Below are 22417 nucleotides of genomic sequence, written 5' to 3' on the forward strand. Positions count from 1 at the left end.
TCATTTTTTTGCATAAATTGCAATGAAAGTAGGATGTGATAAGGACGGTAAGACAAGGTCGAAGACAAATGGGACCTTTAGGGTTTGGGTATCTTTTAAAAAGTGCCTTTCTGCAAGGAATACATACATAGTGAGGATTTTCTCTGGGAAATTGCTTATGTAGTTTTTCTACAATAACGGGTTTCCGTGAACATATGGGGCAGATAATGTCCTTATGGGGATAGAACCAACGGAAACCGTCGAATAGGGATTGTGAAAGACCCATCGAGTGACTGCTCTCTTATTTTCCTTAGATAGAAACAGGAAAACCTTTGAGAAACTGCAGTAGGATGAGATTAATGAGGAACGATGTGGCAAGCAAGAAAATTAGGATTAGGATAAATATTTTTGTGGATAGGTCTAGATTGGTCATTTTCAGTATCTGGAGAAAATTTGGCGAATTGCGGAAAGGAGGTAGTTATTAATAAAAAGGGATATTGCCAATGCGCATAAGAGAACAAATAGAGGAATAAACAATGTTATGGGTTGCATTTTGTCAATTCAATGAGTAGTGCAGAACTAGGGTGAAGGAGGTGACTTGCTCCTGGTAAAAACTGAGTTGAATTAGGGATATCGATTGGATTAAAAATAAAACTAGGGAAAGAAGTAAAATTTTGGATGTTCTTGGACGCATTTTAGATTATGTGGTTGTTTTTTCGCAACGAGGGCATAATTTATAATCTTCTACGCAAAATTTACAAAAGTTGACGGGCTCATGATCACTGTGATGAAACGTTTTTGCAACAGAATATTGAAATCTTGTTTGTTTGCAAATATCACATTGAAACCAGTTAAAGATTGAAAAGATAACATTAAATTTAGAGCATTTAGGACAAAACTCATAGCCCATATCTTTTATAACATATTGGTAACAGAGCAGACACATTACGTGGGGTAGTTCGTTAGGGGGGTTCTCGTGTAATTTCTTGAAAACAATTGTTTCACGTCTGCAGCATAAACAAATTAATGAGACCGGTTTGGATTCTATAGTATTGGTTTCTTTGTCAATTGTATTCATTTTTGAAAGATTGTTATTGGGAGGAATTATGGGACTGGCACGGTTGGAGGATTTGGTTGTCGATTATTTTGGGATTTTATTGTTTGGTCTATTACTAATATAATTATGAACATTAAAAAGTTGAAAGGAATACTTACAACTACGAGGAAAACGGTTAAAACGAAGGAGAAGGCTGCTGCAATAATCATAAGGGCCATTAATAAAAAATCAAGTAAAGTGTGGGTAAACATTTTGGATAGTCTGTGAACGTAGTTTTGAATTGAGGATTTTACCACGGGTTGTTTGGGTCAATTGTTTGTTTGCATCAAGGGCATTTAGTAGTTGTGCAAGTCATACACTGCAAACAAATTGATTTTTTAGGGTGTAGGCTTTTGAAGTGGCTGTGGCAAGTGGATAACTTTTTGATTTCTTGACAAGAATCACACTGGAAATAATGGCAATGACTGATTGTATAAATGGGAGTTACGCAAATGGGGCATTTAGGTTGGTTCCAATACTTAAATAATTCATTTCTACAGGGAATGCAAGCAAAATGGGGGGGGGGTTGACCGTTTGGGTTTTTGTGCAATTTTTTAAATTGACGACAAGGGAGGTAACAAATAGGACATTCGATTTTTGGGGTTGAGTCAATTTGTGGTTGCTGAGATAATATTTTCAAAGTGTTTCCCATTATATGGATAAATCAGAGAGATCTGGCTATACGACTTCTAATCCATGGTTTTCAAGTTCGTTGGCGATAGTTACATTTAGATCTGCAATAGCAAAAAAGGAATTCCAGTGTTTCTCGTTTGGATAGATGTAATAATGATTAATGCTACCTGTGCTTAGGAACATATAAGTTATTTTGATACATGCTTTATATTGTATAAAACAGATAGTAAACCATCTTTCTGCTTTAACAATTTTAACTTTTTCCTTACCAATAAACAAAATCATTTTATTTTTAACAATTTGGAGAGAATTGAGGGAAAAAGGGACAATTTGATTAGAAAAAAAAAGAAATAATGAGCAGGGGAAAAAATTTTTTTTTTGGGGAGAAAGTTATGTGAAGCAAATTACTTTACTGAAGAGCGCCCAAGTTGACTGGGAAATGCTCTTCGATATCAATGAGTGCAAGAAAGAATTCCCAGTGCATCATTCCCATGGTGACTCGAGTAGAACCCTCACATCCACGCTCGTAGTCTGTATAGTGTATAATTATACAGGGTTTAATCTCTGCTGTGGAAGTTTCAATGAAAGATCTCTCGAGGGACTCTACTTTGACTAGGCGCTCACCAAAGTGGAACAGCATTATAGAAGATCTAAATTAAAAGGGATTTTAGAACCATTTAAAGCTTGGGATATATTTATAAAGAATGTCCAATAGGGGGAAGATGGTGTTAAGGTAATGGTTCCATCAGTCCAAGTGTTTAAATATTCAAAATGGAGTATTAATTGTGGGATTACTCTGTTGCTTTTTGTCGTGACAAATGATTTTTCAAAAAATTGTATTTGTATAAGGCAGTTTTGGTATGAGAATATCATTGCTGCTTTTAATTGTTAATAGTTTCCAACTCTTTAAGGATTGAATCGTTTTGGCAAGAATCAGTCTTTTGCATATCAAAATAAATATTGTGAGGTACACAGTTTGGATTTTCTAGAATAAATAGGAAGAATTTCCAATGAACTGAGAGAGGATTAATACTTATTAAACAAATTTTTTCACTTTGGATTTCTTTGAGCGTTACTAGCATAGCCGGTACAGGAGTTGGGTATGCATCAAAAGATCGTTGAATTTTTTGTAACTCTACAAATTTATTGTTAACTGCAAATATCATAGTTTAGAATGATACCTAAGCAATGTAGATTGGATGTTGTACTTGAAATACCGAGTTCTCTTTGAATGCTAGAAAAATGGTGAATTCGGTGAACTGAGGATGAGTAATGAAAATAGTTAAAAGTCTGTAAATATTTGTCATGGGTTGTTTTGCGAAAGTCATTATACTTATAGCGGAAACATAGTATACGGCTAATAGCTCAAAATTTTAGTTTCCGATTCTGATTTGTAAGTTTCTATTAGTTAAATGAATCATGTTGCTGATCTAGCTCATTTGGCAAACTATTGGGGTCGAATTGTGCTAAATACACGAAATAATTCCAATACAACGAATGAGGGGTTAAAATCACAATATCGTTTTCCCAAGTGTCCCAAAACTCAAAATTTATAACAATTTGAGGGAAAATGTCTCCGTGTTGTTCTTCAAAGGTTTTCTTTATTTGATAAATTGTAACAAGTCTATCTTGAAACAAAAAGTACATCAATGGAAGCGTTTTAGTTGTTAATTAACTTAGTGTTCTTCATTTCAAAATAGGTATTAAAATAAATTCTAAAAAAAAGGATAAAAAGGAGTGTCAATTATTTCTAAAAACAGGATTATTGACAACGATTGATATTTATAGATAATATGTCAATCGGATTCACTGTAGCAAAATCGGAGTAGGGGAAGAGTGCAGGCAATAGCTAGATAAACATAGTTGGGATTACATAGTTGAAACTGGATTATAAGAAATAAAAAGAGAGAAAGAAATTCATACATGTCTCTCAATGTTGAACTTACAAGAGAATTCAAAATCTAGTAATATTTTTCTTCAGGTGCTTTGAAACAATTTCGTATTCGATTCCAATGTTTACAAAAGTAATTGTGTTATCAATCAGGGCTCTTAACAATGAGAAGTATTGAAAATTTGAATGTGGTACATCCAGATCAATGATGTCACTGAAGTAGAAAGATGCAACTCTAATAGTTACAGTAGTTTTCAAGGCGGAAATACTTGATAATATTTGTCCGGTGTATTGTCCAAATCGAATGAATAAAGCGTTAGGCTGTTTTATGAATTTGGGCTGCATAACATAGCATCCTTGAGGTGTATCTAAACAAGAGTCTAATACAAATAATTTTTATTATTTTTGAGACAAATTATTTTTTTATAAAAAGGATGATTTTTAGTCACAGCTTTAAGAAGGTGCCACCACACTTCGAATGGTTGCATCATTTTGTGGTTGTGGTTGATGTGACGCCAGACTTGGGTATTCTGCTTTATTATTTTCTGTATGACAATGCTCATCAATTTTATTTTCTCTTGGTTGATCCTCAACGCATTTGTAGGTTTTTTCTATTGTGCTGTAAGGTTGATAATTACTAAGCGGTAAAAAATGATTGTTGTTCTGTGGGGCCGACGGTTTGGTTTCGTTAGAGAATACCAGTGTAAAGAACGATAAGATACAAAGATTATATGTTGCTCCTAAAAGAATTTTCCAAAAACCCATTGTTTTGTTGGATATTTTGTGGATTTCGAACGCTCTTATGATTGTTACGATTACATCAGTTAAGAATTTTATGCACAAGAAACAAGCAAAATAAACTCCAATTTTTTCCAGATAAAAAGTGATGATTCCAAAAGTGCCTTTGAACTGGTCTGTAAAAAATGTAAGTGAAAGAAGAGAATCTAGATAAATTTGTCTGTTAATTCCCATTGCTGACGCATAGATATCTTTTTGAGAATAGTCTATGCTTCTTCCTTCTAGAACTTCTCTTGAAATTTTTGTCAAAACAGATTTTGAAGCTTCCGAATGCAAGATATTGTCCCAAAACGATTTAAGCTGATTTGGTGTGTAAATTCCGGCACGTTGCGATTCGTAACCGGTAAATTTTGGAATAGAACTAATAACTCTTGAAGAGAATATTTTTGGCGGTTGTAAAGGAACAGGTGCTGGCATCAAATGGTACCATGAATTTTCATTATCAATATCTAATTGGTAGGCATTTTTGTAGCCTCCAACACAATCTACTTCGTTTGCAAAAGGGTAGGTTTGTCGAGTAATTGGGTCGACGAGCATTGTCCTACCATCATAATGAATAGGAATCCTATCATAACACTGTTCAAGAACCTGAAGTGGTGAGTTTCGTTTTGGACAGTGGTACAGCCAACCTATGCTACCATCTGTGTCTAAGAACATCGAGCGGTTGCCGGTTAACATGTATCCAGCTAAACGATTATTTTGGATAGCCTGCATAAGTATCATTTGTTTCTGAGTTCGATCAAGTTCGCATTGCTCTATGACCAAGCCTTTCCATGCTTGTTTTATTTGCATGTAATTATGATATTTGACAAAATCCATTTTTACCGCAAGGTTAAGATCATAGTCTAACTTGTCTTTGTCTAAGTGTTCCCATGCAACAAAACCATTGTCGGATGTTCGGATCTGTTCATCTGAAGGCTTCCTATTAAACCCATTTACACTTAGGCTTTTTGCGTTTGTGAAAATCTCTTAGTAACTATACAATTTTCCGGTGCCTCCCAATTGTATGCAAAGGGGTCGAGTGATGTCGAATGACAACCTCCTTCTGAGAGGGCACAAGGAAGTTTTAGTCCTTGACTGTTATAGACAGTTCTGTCATTAAGATCAATATCGAGTACAGTTTCTTGCATCAGGGTTTCAAAAGAGAAATGTTTAATTTGACCTCGATTATCACAAGATGTTGATGATTCACCTTCAAGATCAACTCCCTGGTTTTTATAGGAGACAGTTTTTATTCCATGTTTTATGTCAATTTCCATTTCATCATCGTCAAATTCGGTAACAGTAATTTTTCCAGTTTTATTAGCATTTAGGCATTGTTCGGGTGAAACAATAATATCGTATGTTATTATTGGAGCGTTGTGTTCAATTGATGAATGGGAAAACATACCACAATTATAACGAATGAGCATTGCAGTGACTTTGCACATAAGAGCTTTAACAAAGATCCGATAAGACCGTTGATAAAGTGTTACATGTGTATCAACCATCTGAATGTTTTCGGGTGTAATTTTGCAAGGAGAGACTTGTGTTAAAGCATACATTTTATTTTCTTTCATTTTACAACAGTCATAATGAATGACCCTAAGTTTGTTAGATACGTCATTAATATCCTCAAAAGGAGGTCCAGTAGCGTTAATAACTATGGAAAGAGTACAAAAGTAGAAAAGACTTATAAGTAAATAAGAAAAATAGAGTTTTTCAAAACAAGGATATCTTTTCATCCTGTTCTTTTTTTAGCGCTTCAATTCGGGAATTAAGGCTATGAGTTGTAGTAATAGGCACTGCCAGTAAATGTTGACTGGATTTATTGCTACCTAAAACAAAGTTAAGTAAATCCGGCTTGATAGCGTGATGGCGGCTTGGCCGAGCGACTAGAAGTTCGCCTTTTATTGTTATTATTTTCTAAAGTTTGTAAATTAGAAGGTCCTTGTTCCGATGTATTAGGGCGAAGAGAACTTAAATTAGGGTCTAGAGGTATTCTAGAATTGTGCTGTGGGCAAGGAGTTGAACTTCTTGTTCGACTACCGCTAGGCAGTTGTGTTTGGACTGGAGGTGGGTTGTCACGACCACCTGAACTTGCTTCGTTGAATCCAGAATCGAAATTGATAGGAGTTCGGTCAGGGTCGAAGTTCTGCACAGGGGAGTCTCTTCGTATGAAATTCTCCACGGGGAAATATTCGGTTTTAGTGGGGCTTTGGAAGGAGAATTTAGTCAAGAGACTGTTGAGTTTATTTATCTGACTTGTCATTAGATTATTATAAAATGTGTCACAATTATTTTTATCTATACCATATTCTAGGGTTAACTCTGTTATAGTTTCAGTAGCTGGGTAGTACTTGACTAGGTGATTTCTATGAGCGACCTTCCTGGTGGCCGGGTTGCTATCTAAAGTTAATTCATAGTTAACATTGGTTAGTTTTTTTCTACAGTATAAGGACCTGATCTCAGTTCATGTAGTTTTTTTGACTTTCCTAACTCAATTTGATGGTTTTCCATTAGAACTTTTTGTCCAACCTCAAGTGGCTTGCCTAATTTGTGTTTGTCTCTATGTTTATGTGCGCGGTTATTGTTTTCTAAGCTCTTTTTATAAGCGTTATTGTATATTTGTTTGAATTGGTTTTTTCGCATAAGCAACGAATTGTTAATAGTCGGTTTTAGAAGTTTGTCAATTTCGGTGTTTTTTGAATTTTGCAAGGTATGCCTGTGAAGAGGCAGGTCTTTGCAAAACTCGGAAGAGCATGTGAGTTGTGAATTTCTTAGGAGTCCTAACTTAAGTGACAGAGGTATCTGTGGTTTTTGTCCGAACACAATTTCATAAGCTGAGATTCCAGTACTAGCATTTGGAACCGTGTTATGAGAAAAAGCAAATTTTGGTGCTAGTTCGTCCCATTTACCTCGAGCTTGTTCTAGAAAAATTCGGAAATGTGCTCCTAGATGTTTGTTTTGGATCTCGACTTTACCATTATTCCAAGGCGCATAAGCAGTTCGTGGTGCGGGTGTTATACCTAATTCATGAATGTAACTCGCAAAATCTTGGTTCATGAATGCCGAACCCTTATCATTAACAAGTTTTTGTGGTATTCCAAAAGACAAGATGAACTTTTCTAAAGCTTTTATGGTGTCTACTGCGTCTGTGGAACCTACAGGGTATACTTAGATGAAACGCGAAAATGAATCGACAATAACTAAACAATGGTGTTTACCGTTTGATGGAGGATTTAAAGGTCCTTTGTGATCAATATGGACCGTATGAAAGGGGAATGGGACTGTATCAGTCCACTTTTCGAGAGGTGTTTCATGGATGTCTCTCCGTTTTTGTTTATTTTTTTCGCATTCAAGGCAATCAGCAATTAGGTTTTCAATCCATTTATACATTCCGGGCCAATAAAAAAATCGTTTTACATTAGCAAGTGTTTTATCTAAACCTACATGACCTGACAGTTCACAATGAGCTAGCTGAAAAACTTTAAAGAACAATGACAGTGGTACACAAATTTTTAAGTATTCAATATGTGGTTCGTCTGTTTGTTGTTGAATTCATAAGATGTTGCCTACAAAACTCAGTTTTTCAAAGTTATTAATGTATGACATTATGGCTTTAGATTGTCGGAATTCAATTTTCTTTTCATCTTTGTTATTGTTCGTCCTTAATTGGCGAATTTGTTGTATCACTGGGTCTTTTAATTGTTCTTGACAAATTACCGATGTATTTAAATCAACTTCTTTAGAGAAGATTGTCAGTTTATCGATGAGTTCTCTTGCATCTTGTATTTTTGTATTTTCGGGAAATTTTTTTGCTAATTCGGTTTTGTCTATACAAGTGCTAATTTTCACGAGAAAAACTTTATCGTATTTTAGAGGGAATCTGTACTCCGAGTCTGTGGTATTAGTTTGATCAATGTAGAGTTTGTCAAAATCTAATTCCGGTGACTGGTTCTCATTGAACAATTCAAATTCCGAAATTGGGTCAAAATTTTGTTCGGTTATCCCTTCATCAGGGTAGGAATCAATTTCTGTATAATGATCAGACGTTTCGTCTTCCTCCTGTTCTGATACAGGGGTTATTTCATGTTTGCGGTGCCGCCTATAGTGGTTAATTGATGAACCATACGAGAAATCTTCCGAAATATTGTTTATTGAGCAAAGTCTGTTTTGATTATTGTCGTACTATTGCTTTACCATTTTGTCATATTTGAAAATGAATTTGTCGGTACCCGTTATGCTTTGTTTAAGGATTGGAAAAAAGTCATCTGCTGGTCCCTTTTCATTATCACGCAAAATGAAGTATTTTTCCTCGTTACCATGCTCGTCGTAAAAACTAATGTCTTTTGGTATCTTTTTGTGCTTAAGTTGATACTTGTCCAGATCTTTAAGTTTTACATTGCGACTTAGGATGTCGGGAAAAGCTAAGTTTTTTCCTTCAGTCCAAATAATTTTCAAGTTCTGAAATTGAGATATTACTAACTGGTATCTAAAAAACCTGTGAGAGAGTTTTCCTCTTCTACCCCATAGATACATTAAAGGCTTATGGTCTGTGTACACATATACGGGATGGGGAGAACCAATTAGGTAATGCTCATAAGTTTGTAATGCCGATATTACACCGCAAAGTTCGCGTGCTGTGGTATTCATTTTTTGTTCCTCTTTAGTGTAAATTCTAGAATTAAAAGACACTATTCGTTTCCCTTCTGGAAATTCTTGAACGAGAATAGAGCCTACTCCTATAGAAGAAGCGTCTACATGCACGTGGAAAGGGTATTTAGTATCAGGTATTGCTAAGATAGTATCTTCGCTAATCCTGTTTTTAATGTCGTTAAACAGTGTTTCATGTTCTGTTGTCCAGACAAATTTAGTTTCCGTGCGGGTTAGGTCATAAAATGGTTTGCAGTCAACATGCAAATTTTTGATGTACATGCTGTAGAATCCTAAGGAACCTAGAACTCTCATGACATCACGTTTGTTTTCAGGCGACTTAAGTGCTTTTAAATCTGCTAATCGCTTCTTGACTGGTTGTATCCCATCTTTACCTACTACATGTCCCAAGAACTGTACTTTCCTAAGGAAAAATTTAGTCTTTTCAGGTTGAGCTTTCAACCCTGATTTCCTTAAAAGTTCATGGTACTTGTCAATTATTTCAAACATTTCGGTTTCATCTTGCGCTTGCATGATGGTGTCATCAATGTAGGTTATAGCTTGTTTTTTTCTAATTAATGGTGCAAAATGGATAGTCATTATACGACTGAAGAAATTAGGTAGACCGCATAGGCCGTAAAATCCGCGTTCAAATGTGTATTGCTTTGGACCAATTACAAAACTTACCAGCTGTTTGGTTTACTCAGTTAGAGGGACTTGGTTATAGGCTGAACAAAGATCACTGGTTGTGAAGAAATTACCTTTTAATCTAGTTAATAGACTTCCGATTGGTTCGAGTGGCCATGAATATCGACTACGGTCTGTTATTGAATTCAGATATCGGGCATCTATAACCAGTTTTACTGTGTTCCCCTTGGGTAGGATTATGATTGGATTAATAAATTCTGATCCCATTTCTTTATCATTACCCATTTCCCGGATTATACCTGTTTTACACAGTTGTTCCAAAAGGTTTTCTAGTTTTTCCTGATAATGTAATGGTACTTTGGATGGTCTTTGTTTTGTCAAATCTGTTAAGTTTTTCTTTGGGAAGTTCAACGGGTCTGATATTCTCATCAGTTGTTTCTAATTGTGGCTTAAGATCCTTGAGGTCCTCGCTAAAGTCTGTTTCTAATTCGTAGTTGTTGGTAAAATCTTGTTGCCTTTTTCGCTTTTCTGTTTTCTTTTGGTTTTCCGGAGTTTTGCTTGCAAAGAAATTTTGAATTTTTGAAATTTTTGGACCTTGTTTTTCACTAACACGGAATATTTGATCCCAATTAGTGTCACTATTCATTAGGTGGTTTATGAATGCAACGTTGTCAACTACAGAAAATTCTGGGTCTTGTCTAATTTCAATGTCTTCTAAAGTGTGCCCAATAGGACTCTTTTGGATGACAACCTTGTTGTTTTGAGGATTGTTTAGCATTATTGGTAATTCCTTTTCTTTTCTAAAACACTGAACGTTGTAAGTATAAATTCCTTGAGCTTGCAGTTCACTTCCAATTACAAAGGAAGTTCCCTTTCTGAAGAATTCATTCGGAGGTCTAATTGATATTACTCGAGTTGATTTTGGTGCTAATGGTAGTTGCTGGTCAAGAGTTACAATTTTGTAAGAGCTAATGTATGGATAGCTTTTCGTTTGGTATCTGGATAATGTGACGGCTACTTCAGGGTAAGTTTTTAAATCAATTTTTGGAGTGGTTAGGTCAATAGATTTTACTGTAGATTCAAGGAAATCCATTCCCAACAAATTCGGCTTTCAACCATCTTTGGCTGAAACCCGTGTGGTAACTTCCACTTGATACTTTCCTTCAATGTCGAAAGAATCTTTGAAAGTAATTTGACCTAGAAGTTTTAGTTTCTCACCATTAACCGCTAAGTATGATTTTTTGAGGCTTTCATCTCAATGTGTTGTAATTTACATAGTTCAAGATAAGTGTGGTAATTAATTACAGAGCTTGATGCTCCTGTGTCCAATAAAAACTGTGTTTCTAAGCCGTTTTTTTTATTTTTGTCTCCGACGGATTGGTATTAATTAATATAAATATGTGAGTAACTTGCTTTGTTATCAGTAGCGTTTATGAACGGAGACCTGTCTAGTTTAAATACTCGTCGTTGTGATTCTCATTATTGTAATAGTCTCTGGAAGTTTCACTGGTAAAGTGAACTCGAGGGCTTCGCCCTTCACTGTTATCTCTTGAATGGGTATTATGGTTTTGTCTAGTAGGTGTCCTATCCCGGTCATGGTCTCTACTCCTATCACGATATCGATTATCTGATCTTGGAGGACCGTTGCTTTGTCTATCCCTACTATTTTGCCTATTGTTATCTCTGTAAGAGTTGTTTCGATGGTTATTTTGTCGTTCCTGTAATCGGTTATCGTAAGAAGATGATCGGTAATAGTTTGAAGAGTTTGATGGGTACGGTGATCGATGTCGGTAGTCTGATCTAGAGTTGTTTTGATAATTGGATTGATTTTGGTTATAACTATTTCTCTGTCTGTCCCTAGAATTTCGATTGTCATAATTGTTTGATTTGTAATTTTGTTGACCTGGTGAATGGCTCCTACTACGTTTATAATTATCCGTGAACTTTTCTCGTTGTTGAGGTGGGTTTCGGTTTTCGTTTTTAAAGTCCTTGTACTTAAAGCAGAAAGCTATTGTGTGACCTGAACGTTTGCAAAACTTGCAGAATCTTGTCTGGTTTTGTTTGAATCTGGGATTGTCGTTGTTGTATGTTGCGTTTATTTTATGATCTTTCATTAGATTTGCAATTTCTGTGAGTTGGTTTTTTAACCCTTCTATTTCTATTTTATTGTCGATACTACTTGAGGCAGTACCCGTGAATTCACTGCTAACAGAAAAACTTAAGTCTTTAGTTGCTACTTGATCCTGTAATTGTTGCCAAGTTGTAGCTGGGTTTTCTATTAACCGCTGATGTGACTTTTGCTTGAGTGCAGGTGGCTTTAATCCTCTTACAAAGTACTCCATACACTTAGCGTTGCGCTGGTCGTTGTTAAAATCTGGATCTGGCCATCCTTTTTCAACTGCTTTTGTTATTCGGTGTGTATAGCTTTTTATCAATTCATCTGGTTGCCTTTTAATACTCTCGACTTCAATTCTTTTCCTATACTTGTCTTTTGCATCAGTAAAACGGTCAATGAACTGATTTCTAACTTCGTTCCATGCTTAACCTGGTGCTAATGTTTCAAACCATTGGGCTGCGGGCCCACGCAAAACCGAACCAAACAACGCTTTTTGTCTAGTGTCTTATGCTGCTTTATCTGACTTGTCATTAGATTATTATAAAATGTGTCACAATTATTTTTATCTATACCATATTCTAGGGTTAACTCTGGTATAGTTTCAGTAGCTGGGTAGTACTTGACTAGGTGATTTCTATGAGCGACCTTCCTGGTGGCCGGGTTGCTATCTAAAGTTAATTCATAGTTAACATTGGTTAGTTTTTTTCTACAGTATAAGGACCTGATCTCAGTTCATGTAGTTTTTTTGACTTTCCTAACTCAATTTGATGGTTTTCCATTAGAACTTTTTGTCCAACCTCAAGTGGCTTGCCTAATTTGTGTTTGTTTCTATGTTTATGTGCGCGGTTATTGTTTTCTAAGCTCTTTTTATAAGCGTTATTGTATATTTGTTTGAATTGGTTTTTTCGCATAAGCAACGAATTGTTAATAGTCGGTTTTAGAAGTTTGTCAATTTCGGTGTTTTTCGAATTTTGCAAGGTATGCCTGTGAAGAGGCAGGTCTTTGCAAAACTCGGAAGAGCATGTGAGTTGTGAATTTCTTAGGAGTCCTAACTTAAGTGACAGAGGTATCTGTGGTTTTTGTCCGAACACAATTTCATAAGCTGAGATTCCAGTACTAGCATTTGGAACCGTGTTATGAGAAAAAGCAAATTTTGGTGCCAGTTCGTCCCATTTACCTCGAGCTTGTTCTAGAAAAATTCGGAAATGTGCTCCTAGATGTTTGTTTTGGATCTCGACTTTACCATTATTCCAAGGCGCATAAGCAGTTCGAGGTGCGGGTGTTATACCTAATTCATGAATGTAACTCGCAAAATCTTGGTTCATGAATGCCGAACCCTTATCATTAACAAGTTTTTGTGGTATTCCAAAAGACAAGATGAACTTTTCTAAAGCTTTTATGGTGTCTACTGCGTCTGTGGAACGTACAGGGTATACTTAGATGAAACGCGAAAATGAATCGACAATAACTAAACAATGGTGTTTACCGTTTGATGGAGGATTTAAAGGTCCTTTGTGATCAATATGGACCGTATGAAAGGGGAATGGGACTGTATCAGTCCACTTTTCGAGAGGTGTTTCATGGATGTCTCTCCGTTTTTGTTTATTTTTTTCGCATTCAAGGCAATCAGCAATTAGGTTTTCAATCCATTTATACATTCCGGGCCAATAAAAAAATCGTTTTACATTAGCAAGTGTTTTATCTAAACCTACATGACCTGACAGTTCACAATGAGCTAGCTGAAAAACTTTAAAGAACAATGACAGTGGTACACAAATTTTTAAGTATTCAATATGTGGTTCGTCTGTTTGTTGTTGAATTCATAAGATGTTGCCTACAAAACTCAGTTTTTCAAAGTTATTAATGTATGACATTATGGCTTTAGATTGTCGGAATTCAATTTTCTTTTCATCTTTGTTATTGTTCGTCCTTAATTGGCGAATTTGTTGTATCACTGGGTCTTTTAATTGTTCTTGACAAATTACCGATGTATTTAAATCAACTTCTTTAGAGAAGATTGTCAGTTTATCGATGAGTTCTCTTGCATCTTGTATTTTTGTATTTTCGGGAAATTTTTTTGCTAATTCGGTTTTGTCTATACAAGTGCTATTTTTCACGAGAAAAACTTTATCGTATTTTAGAGGGAATCTGTACTCCGAGTCTGTGGTATTAGTTTGATCAATGTAGAGTTTGTCAAAATCTAATTCCGGTGACTGGTTCTCATTGAACAATTCAAATTCCGAAATTGGGTCAAAATTTTGTTCGGTTATCCCTTCATCAGGGTAGGAATCAATTTCTGTATAATGATCAGACGTTTCGTCTTCCTCCTGTTCTGATACAGGGGTTATTTCATGTTTGCGGTGCCGCCTATAGTGGTTAATTGATGAACCATACGAGAAATCTTCCAAAATATTGTTTATTGAGCAAAGTCTGTTTTGATTATTGTCGTACTATTGCTTTACCATTTTGTCATATTTGAAAATGAATTTGTCGGTACCCGTTATGCTTTGTTTAAGGATTGGAAAAAAGTCATCTGCTGGTCCCTTTTCATTATCACGCAAAATGAAGTATTTTTCCTCGTTACCATGCTCGTCGTAAAAACTAATGTCTTTTGGTATCTTTTTGTGCTTAAGTTGATACTTGTCCAGATCTTTAAGTTTTACATTGCGACTTAGGATGTCGGGAAAAGCTAAGTTTTTTCCTTCAGTCCAAATAATTTTCAAGTTCTGAAATTGAGATATTACTAACTGGTATCTAAAAAACCTGTGAGAGAGTTTTCCTCTTCTACCCCATAGATACATTAAAGGCTTATGGTCTGTGTACACATATACGGGATGGGGAGAACCAATTAGGTAATGCTCATAAGTTTGTAATGCCGATATTACACCGCAAAGTTCGCGTGCTGTGGTATTCATTTTTTGTTCCTCTTTAGTGTAAATTCTAGAATTAAAAGACACTATTCGTTTCCCTTCTGGAAATTCTTGAACGAGAATAGAGCCTACTCCTATAGAAGAAGCGTCTACATGCACGTGGAAAGGGTATTTAGTATCAGGTATTGCTAAGATAGTATCTTCGCTAATCCTGTTTTTAATGTCGTTAAACAGTTTTTCATGTTCTGTTGTCCAGACAAATTTAGTTTCTGTGCGGGTTAGGTCATAAAATGGTTTGCAGTCAACATGCAAATTTTTGATGTACATACTGTAGAATCCTAAGGAACCTAGAACTCTCATGACATCACGTTTGTTTTCAGGCGACTTAAGTGCTTTTAAATCTGCTAATCGCTTCTTGACTGGTTGTATCCCATCTTTACCTACTACATGTCCCAAGAACTGTACTTTCCTAAGGAAAAATTTAGTCTTTTCAGGTTGAGCTTTCAACCCTGATTTCCTTAAAAGTTCATGGTACTTGTCAATTATTTCAAACATTTCGGTTTCATCTTGCGCTTGCATGATGGTGTCATCAATGTAGGTTATAGCTTGTTTTTTTCTAATTAATGGTGCAAAATGGATAGTCATTATACGACTGAAGAAATTAGGTAGACCGCATAGGCCGTAAAATCCGCGTTCAAATGTGTATTGCTTTGGACCAATTACAAAACTTACCAGCTGTTTGGTTTACTCAGTTAGAGGGACTTGGTTATAGGCTGAACAAAGATCACTGGTTGTGAAGAAATTACCTTTTAATCTAGTTAATAGACTTCCGATTGGTTCGAGTGGCCATGAATATCGACTACGGTCTGTTATTGAATTCAGATATCGGGCATCTATAACCAGTTTTACTGTGTTCCCCTTGGGTAGGATTATGATTGGATTAATAAATTCTGATCCCATTTCTTTATCATTACCCATTTCCCGGATTATACCTGTTTTACACAGTTGTTCCAAAAGGTTTTCTAGTTTTTCCTGATAATGTAATGGTACTTTGGATGGTCTTTGTTTTGTCAAATCTGTTAAGTTTTTCTTTGAGAAGTTCAACGGGTCTGATGTTCTCATCAGTTGTTTCTAATTGTGGCTTAAGATCCTTGAGGTCGTCGCTAAAGTCTGTTTCTAATTCGTAGTTGTTGGTAAAATCTTGTTGCCTTTTTCGCTTTTCTGTTTTCTTTTGGTTTTCCGGAGTTTTGCTTGCAAAGAAATTTTGAATTTTTGAAATTTTTGGACCTTGTTTTTCACTAACACGGAATATTTGATCCCAATTAGTGTCACTATTCATTAGGTGGTTTATGAATGCAACGTTGTCAACTACAAAAAATTCTGGGTCTTGTCTAATTTCAATGTCTTCTAAAGTGTGCCCAATAGGACCCTTTTGGATGACAACCTTGTTGTTTTGAGGATTGTTTAGCATTATTGGTAATTCCTTTTCTTTTCTAAAACACTGAACGTTGTAAGTATAAATTCCTTGAGCTTGCAGTTCACTTCCAATTACAAAGGAAGTTCCCTTTCTGAAGAATTCATTCGGAGGTCTAATTGATATTACTCGAGTTGATTTTGGTGCTAATGGTAGTTGCTGGTCAAGAGTTACAATTTTGTAAGAGCTAATGTATGGATAGCTTTTCGTTTGGTATCTGGATAATGTGACGGCTACTTCAGGGTAAGTTTTTAAATCAATTTTTGGAGTGGTTAGGTCAATAGAATTTACTGTAGATTCAAGGAAATCCATTCCCAACAAATTCGGCTTTCAACCATCTTTGGCTGAAACCCGTGTGGTAACTTCCACTTGATACTTTCCTTCAATGTCGAAAGAATCTTTGAAAGTAATTTGACCTAGAAGTTTTAGTTTCTCACCATTAACCGCTAAGTATGATTTTTTGAGGCTTTCATCTCAATGTGTTGTAATTTACATAGTTCAAGATAAGTGTGGTAATTAATTACAGAGCTTGATGCTCCTGTGTCCAATAAAAACTGTGTTTCTAAGCCGTTTTTTTTATTTTTGTCTCCGACGGATTGGTATAAATTAATATAAATATGTGAGTAACTTGCTTTGTTATCAGTAGCGTTTATGAACGGAGACCTGTCTAGTTTAAATACTCGTCGTTGTGATTCTCATTATTGTAATAGTCTCTGGAAGTTTCACTGGTAAAGTGAACTCGAGGGCTTCGCCCTTCACTGTTATCTCTTGAATGGGTATTATGGTTTTGTCTAGTAGGTGTCCTATCCCGGTCATGGTCTCTACTCCTATCACGATATCGATTATCTGATCTTGGAGGACCGTTGCTTTGTCTATCCCTACTATTTTGCCTATTGTTATCTCTGTAAGAGTTGTTTCGATGGTTATTTTGTCGTTCCTGTAATCGGTTATCGTAAGAAGATGATCGGTAATAGTTTGAAGAGTTTGATGGGTACGGTGATCGATGTCGGTAGTCTGATCTAGAGTTGTTTTGATAATTGGATTGATTTTGGTTATAACTATTTCTCTGTCTGTCCCTAGAATTTCGATTGTCATAATTGTTTGATTTGTAATTTTGTTGACCTGGTGAATGGCTCCTACTACGTTTATAATTATCCGTGAACTTTTCTCGTTGTTGAGGTGGGTTTCGGTTTTCGTTTTTAAAGTCCTTGTACTTAAAGCAGAAAGCTATTGTGTGACCTGAACGTTTGCAAAACTTGCAGAATCTTGTCTGGTTTTGTTTGAATCTGGGATTGTCGTTGTTGTATGTTGCGTTTATTTTATGATCTTTCATTAGATTTGCAATTTCTGTGAGTTGGTTTTTTAACCCTTCTATTTCTATTTTATTGTCGATACTACTTGAGGCAGTACCCGTGAATTCACTGCTAACAGAAAAACTTAAGTCTTTAGTTGCTACATGATCCTGTAATTGTTGCCAAGTTGTAGCTGGGTTTTCTATTAACCGCTGATGTGACTTTTGCTTGAGTGCAGGTGGCTTTAATCCTCTTACAAAGTACTCCATACACTTAGCGTTACGCTGGTCGTTGTTAAAATCTGGATCTGGCCATCCTTTTTCAACTGCTTTTGTTATTCGGTGTGTATAGCTTTTTATCAATTCATCTGGTTGCCTTTTAATACTCTCGACTTCAATTCTTTTCCTATACTTGTCTTTTGCATCAGTAAAACGGTCAATGAACTGATTTCTAACTTCGTTCCATGCTTAACCTGGTGCTAAGGTTTCAAACCATTGGGCTGCGGGCCCACGCAAAACCGAACCAAACAACGCTTTTTGTCTAGTGTCTTATGCTGCTTGCAAGCCAGCATCCGCAGGATCTCTTGTTCCTAGTGAGAATTGGATTTTTCTTTGTATTAAACTAAAGAATTCCTGGGCATCTTCAGATGGATCTAAACCTGTAAATTTCTCTAACGCTATGTCGGGGTACGCAACAACGTTCGCTGCCATGTTTTATTTTAGTGTACGAAAAGAATATTTTATACGAAAGTGTTATTAGTTTGGGTAATTAGTGTAGGAAATATTTTTGTTATAACACTTAAGTAATAAATTGCTAATACTAAAGTAGAAAGTTGAACTGTTTGTTTTGTAATATGAATTTTATTTGTTTAGGACCGTTTAATGATTGTATTTTAAATTCAAAGTTTTTGCCGTTATCAGTGCTAAAAATTTCAACCCAAGAGTAAATATCGGTTTGCTCAACGGTAAAATTTATTAACCAAGGATAAGTGCTTTCAGAGTGTTTAAATTCAACAGAGTATTGGTGAAATCTGTTTATTTTTGAAAATCTAATTTGTGTGACAAATTCTGTTTTTATAAGTAATTTAACTCTATCTGGTAAACTCGGATCGTCAGGAGAAAAGTTGATGTATTTGGGTTTAATGATTTTTAAGATTTTTAAACCAAACGGGGAAATTTTATTTTGGTGGCTCATCCACACACAAGATGATAACGTTTATGCTAATTCTATTACACTGTTCTGATTTCTTAGAGCACACAAAAGTTCATTAAAGTTTGGGTTGGTCCACTTGTAAGTTATATAGATTTCAGTTTCTGTTTCGCTAGAAGAGTGATGGTAAATGCATAGAAAGTTTCTGTTCTGGTCAGTTAAATAATATGAAACTTTGCCTATTTTGTTATGTACTTTAATACTTATATTTAGATCTTGAACGTTTAATATATGACATATAAATAACATAGAACAATTGTTTTTGTTGTTTTATTAATGTATTTTTGTATGAAATTACACAGAAGACAGTATAAAAACGTTTAGTACGGGATGTTTAGTACATCAGTAGTAGTATTTTTGTAGCTATTATTGTGTTTAAATATTGTTTCTAAAGTGCTTAAGTCTGTTAATGACCGTATTTTAACATGAGACAACAACTTTTCTATGATAAATTTGTGTACAAATTGGGTTAAAAAGGCTAGTTTACGCTCTTTTAATTAATTATTGGCTAAATTTTCTGCGGGAATCTCGATCACACTGTTTTTAGTTTTTAACAAAGTTAGTAAATTCTGAAAATTAGGGTTCTCAGATGCTTAAATTATACAAAAATCGGCGGGAGAATTATGTTCAAACACGTAGAAAATAGCTAAGAAAGTAATTCCGTCAGTAATAAACCGTGTTATTTTACCCTTTCTAGTGTTTTCTATTGCTGTTAGATTAAGATGTTCTACAATAACTATTCCAGTTTGGTCCATGCACTGTTTAAAACCTCTATTGGTGAAATTGTACTTGTGAAACCGGTTAAAATGGGTGAATTCTCATCAATTTATGTTATTTTCAGGCTAAAAATCTATGTTGGGGGGATAAAATTTAGTTTAAAACCCGTTATTCTTTGTTAAATTTGAGCCTTATTGAGATTTATGTGGTCAAAACTTTGTTAATATTTACTAATTTTGTGTAAAAATGACGTTAATATGGCTATTTTCTTGAGTAATATTGGTTAAAATTGGATAAGAATGATGTTTTTAAGGCTTAAATGTGATTAGTATCCGTTAAATTATGATAAAAGTGACGTTAATTTTGTTAAAATCTGGTTAATATTTGAGAATTTAGGTCAAAATGATGTTTATTTGGTTAAAATTTGATTAATATTACCCCACCCGGGTCAAGGAATTGATAAAACAGAGTGAATATTCAACTAAGGAAGGCTTAAATTTAACCAAAATTGGGTTAGTTAATGTGAAAATGCAACAACGTGTGCTTAAATGTGTAGAAAATTAGATATAAATTACACTAAACACGTATTGGGGGGATGAATTCTGGTTAAATTTACGTTAAATTGTTTGAAAATGCTATATTTTGGTCAAAATTCAGTAAAAATTAGACATATGTTACTCTAAATATGATTTGGGGGGATGATTTCTGGTTAAAAATCGGCTAGTGAGTGTGAAAACGCTAAAATTCTGCTTTGAATTTGGTGAAAATTGGCTAAAGTTTAGTTTAATTAGGTGTTGGGGCGGTGAAATTTGGATAATTTTTGGGTATTTGGAGTGTATATGCTACAATTTAATCATAAATTTGGTCCAAATCGGGTCAGAAATAGTCTAAACAAGTTTTGTGGGGATAAATTCTGTATAAATTCCGATTATTTAGAGTGAAAATACTAAAATTTAACCATAAATTTGGTCAAAATCGGGTTAGAAATAGACTAAACAGGTTATGGTGGGATGAATTTTGTATAGCTTTCAATTATTTAGAGTAAAAATACTAAAATTCAACCATAAATTTGGTGAAAATTGGGTTAAAATCAAATTAAATATGTTTTGGGGGGATAAAATCTGGTTGAATTTCGGTTATTTAAGGTGTAAATACTAAAATTTAACCATAAATTTGATGAAAATTGGGTGAAAATTAGGCTAAATAGGTTTTGGGGGGATGATTTTTGGTTAGATTTTGACTATAAAATGTAAAAGTACTTCAATTGTTATATAAATAAACTAAAAATTGGACATAGATTACCCCCACCCGGGTCAGAACAATTTTACACGAGCAAAGAATCAGTTGCCTGTTACTATTTTAATGTAAATTTACTGTATTTCGGCCGTAAATTTGATATAAATTACTCTATTTGTTTGTCTATTAGTGTGCTTTCACTTCTGTGGTAGTGGTTATTTTTCTATTTTAATCCGATCGGATAGAAAAACAAAAATTAAGGCGTGATTCTTTCCTCTGGGCGCACCAGTTATCAAATTTGGCTGGGCTGCTACAGATCACACAATACGGGATCTCTTTATGTATGCCAGTCAAACTTGACAAAAGATAAAACAAATCGAAGGCAAAGATATATGCCTAAGACCTGTCTGTGCTATAAGTCTCAATTTAAAATAGTTGGGGGGCTGAGAAGTTCAATTAATTAAATAGATAGTTTAAATGAACAGGCTTACACTGAGTAGTATTAAACCGGGTTGAGCTGTTACTTGATTGTGTTGTTAAGTGAGTGCGTCGTTGAAACTTCTTCCAGTCGATTTCTCACAAGTATGTTCTGTTGGAAAATTTGCTAAGTTGGAAATCTTTAATAAAATTTCTTCTCTGTTTAAATTTAGGAATTTATTTTGCAAGAAAAATGAAGAAGTTATCTGCTGCTGGTCGTTGGCTCTGTTATTTGTCTCTCTAATTTTATTCCGTCCCACTTCGCTGAGAGAAACAATTAATTCCTCTCAGCTCCGTTTGGGCCGATAGGGAGTGAATCACAAACTCACGTTCATAGTGAGGTGCTTCTTAATTTTCCTATTGGCCGAGAAGGCAAGAGAATTAACTCTTTTTTATCTCACGGAAAAATTATTGAAACTCCAAAAAATAATAAAAATCTAAAAAGCTGAGAGCATCAATTATTGATTTCGTAGGCGCCTGTTTTCTGCAACAACGTTCATTTTCTGTCCTGGATATAAGCGAGGAGATCCAGGCCTAAAGTTGTGTTATTTAAATAAGTCGAACCGAGTTGTTTAAATACTTGTGTACTGGTAGTCTTAATAAGCGTTAGTTTGTTTAGCGCGCGGCGAAAGAATGGTTAATTAGCGCCTAAATACGTTCGCTCTAATGCGGGATTAGTTATCCGTTCATTTGTAACGGCTCTCGTAATACTACAATATGACCTTGAATTTACCTGACATTTATAACTAAGTTTCTCAAATTAATAAGTTGCTAAAAAAATTCGGATCTTTTCCATTTGTGCCCCCAGCTTAGTGGGTGCATATTATTTGCAACCCCAGACAAACGTGCCATCTTTTTTTACATGGTAATTTACTATGTAATGGCATATGCCCTGTAAGTGGGGGGGACAAACAGAAAAGATCCCTCAAATTAATAAGTTGCTTAAAAATTCAAGATCTGGTAACCATCTTTACACCTGTTTAAGTGACGCTGTTTTGTGTGAGCTGGTTCACCCTCTAGTGTTCGACCGAGTTTACCAGTTCATCTTCCAGCTCTACGGCCTCTCACAAGTGGAACAGGAATCCAAATATGTTAACAAATTGGAGGTCCTCAACAAAAAATCAGATCGGGCTCTGATGAGTTTTTATGAAGTCGAAACAAAATTTCTGCCTAATTTTGACACCGACGACAATCAGGCAAGAATTGGTTATGCTTTTAAATTATTATATTTCAACTAAATAAATAGTTAATAGTCAATTTTGAATTGTGATGGTTGAGATAGAAATCAATTTAGAACACTCGATTTAGAGATTGTTTCATTCGTGGCAGTCATTTGCATCATAAAT

General features: G+C 35.1%; 1 protein-coding gene across 1 annotated transcript in view; it reads left to right on the forward strand.

Moving 5' to 3' along the window:
- The window catches only part of LOC142354460 (alsin-like), a 168711-nt gene that overhangs the window by 126961 nt on the left and 19333 nt on the right, over positions 1-22417 (forward strand). The window contains exon 25 of the mRNA XM_075406762.1: positions 22057-22267. Within this exon, the coding sequence (XP_075262877.1) occupies positions 22057-22267 (211 nt within the window). The remainder of the gene's footprint in view (positions 1-22056; positions 22268-22417) is intronic.

Source organism: Convolutriloba macropyga, chromosome 15 (genome assembly GCF_964194025.1).
Source record: "Convolutriloba macropyga chromosome 15, txConMacr16.3, whole genome shotgun sequence".
NCBI lineage: Eukaryota > Metazoa > Xenacoelomorpha > Acoela > Convolutidae > Convolutriloba > Convolutriloba macropyga.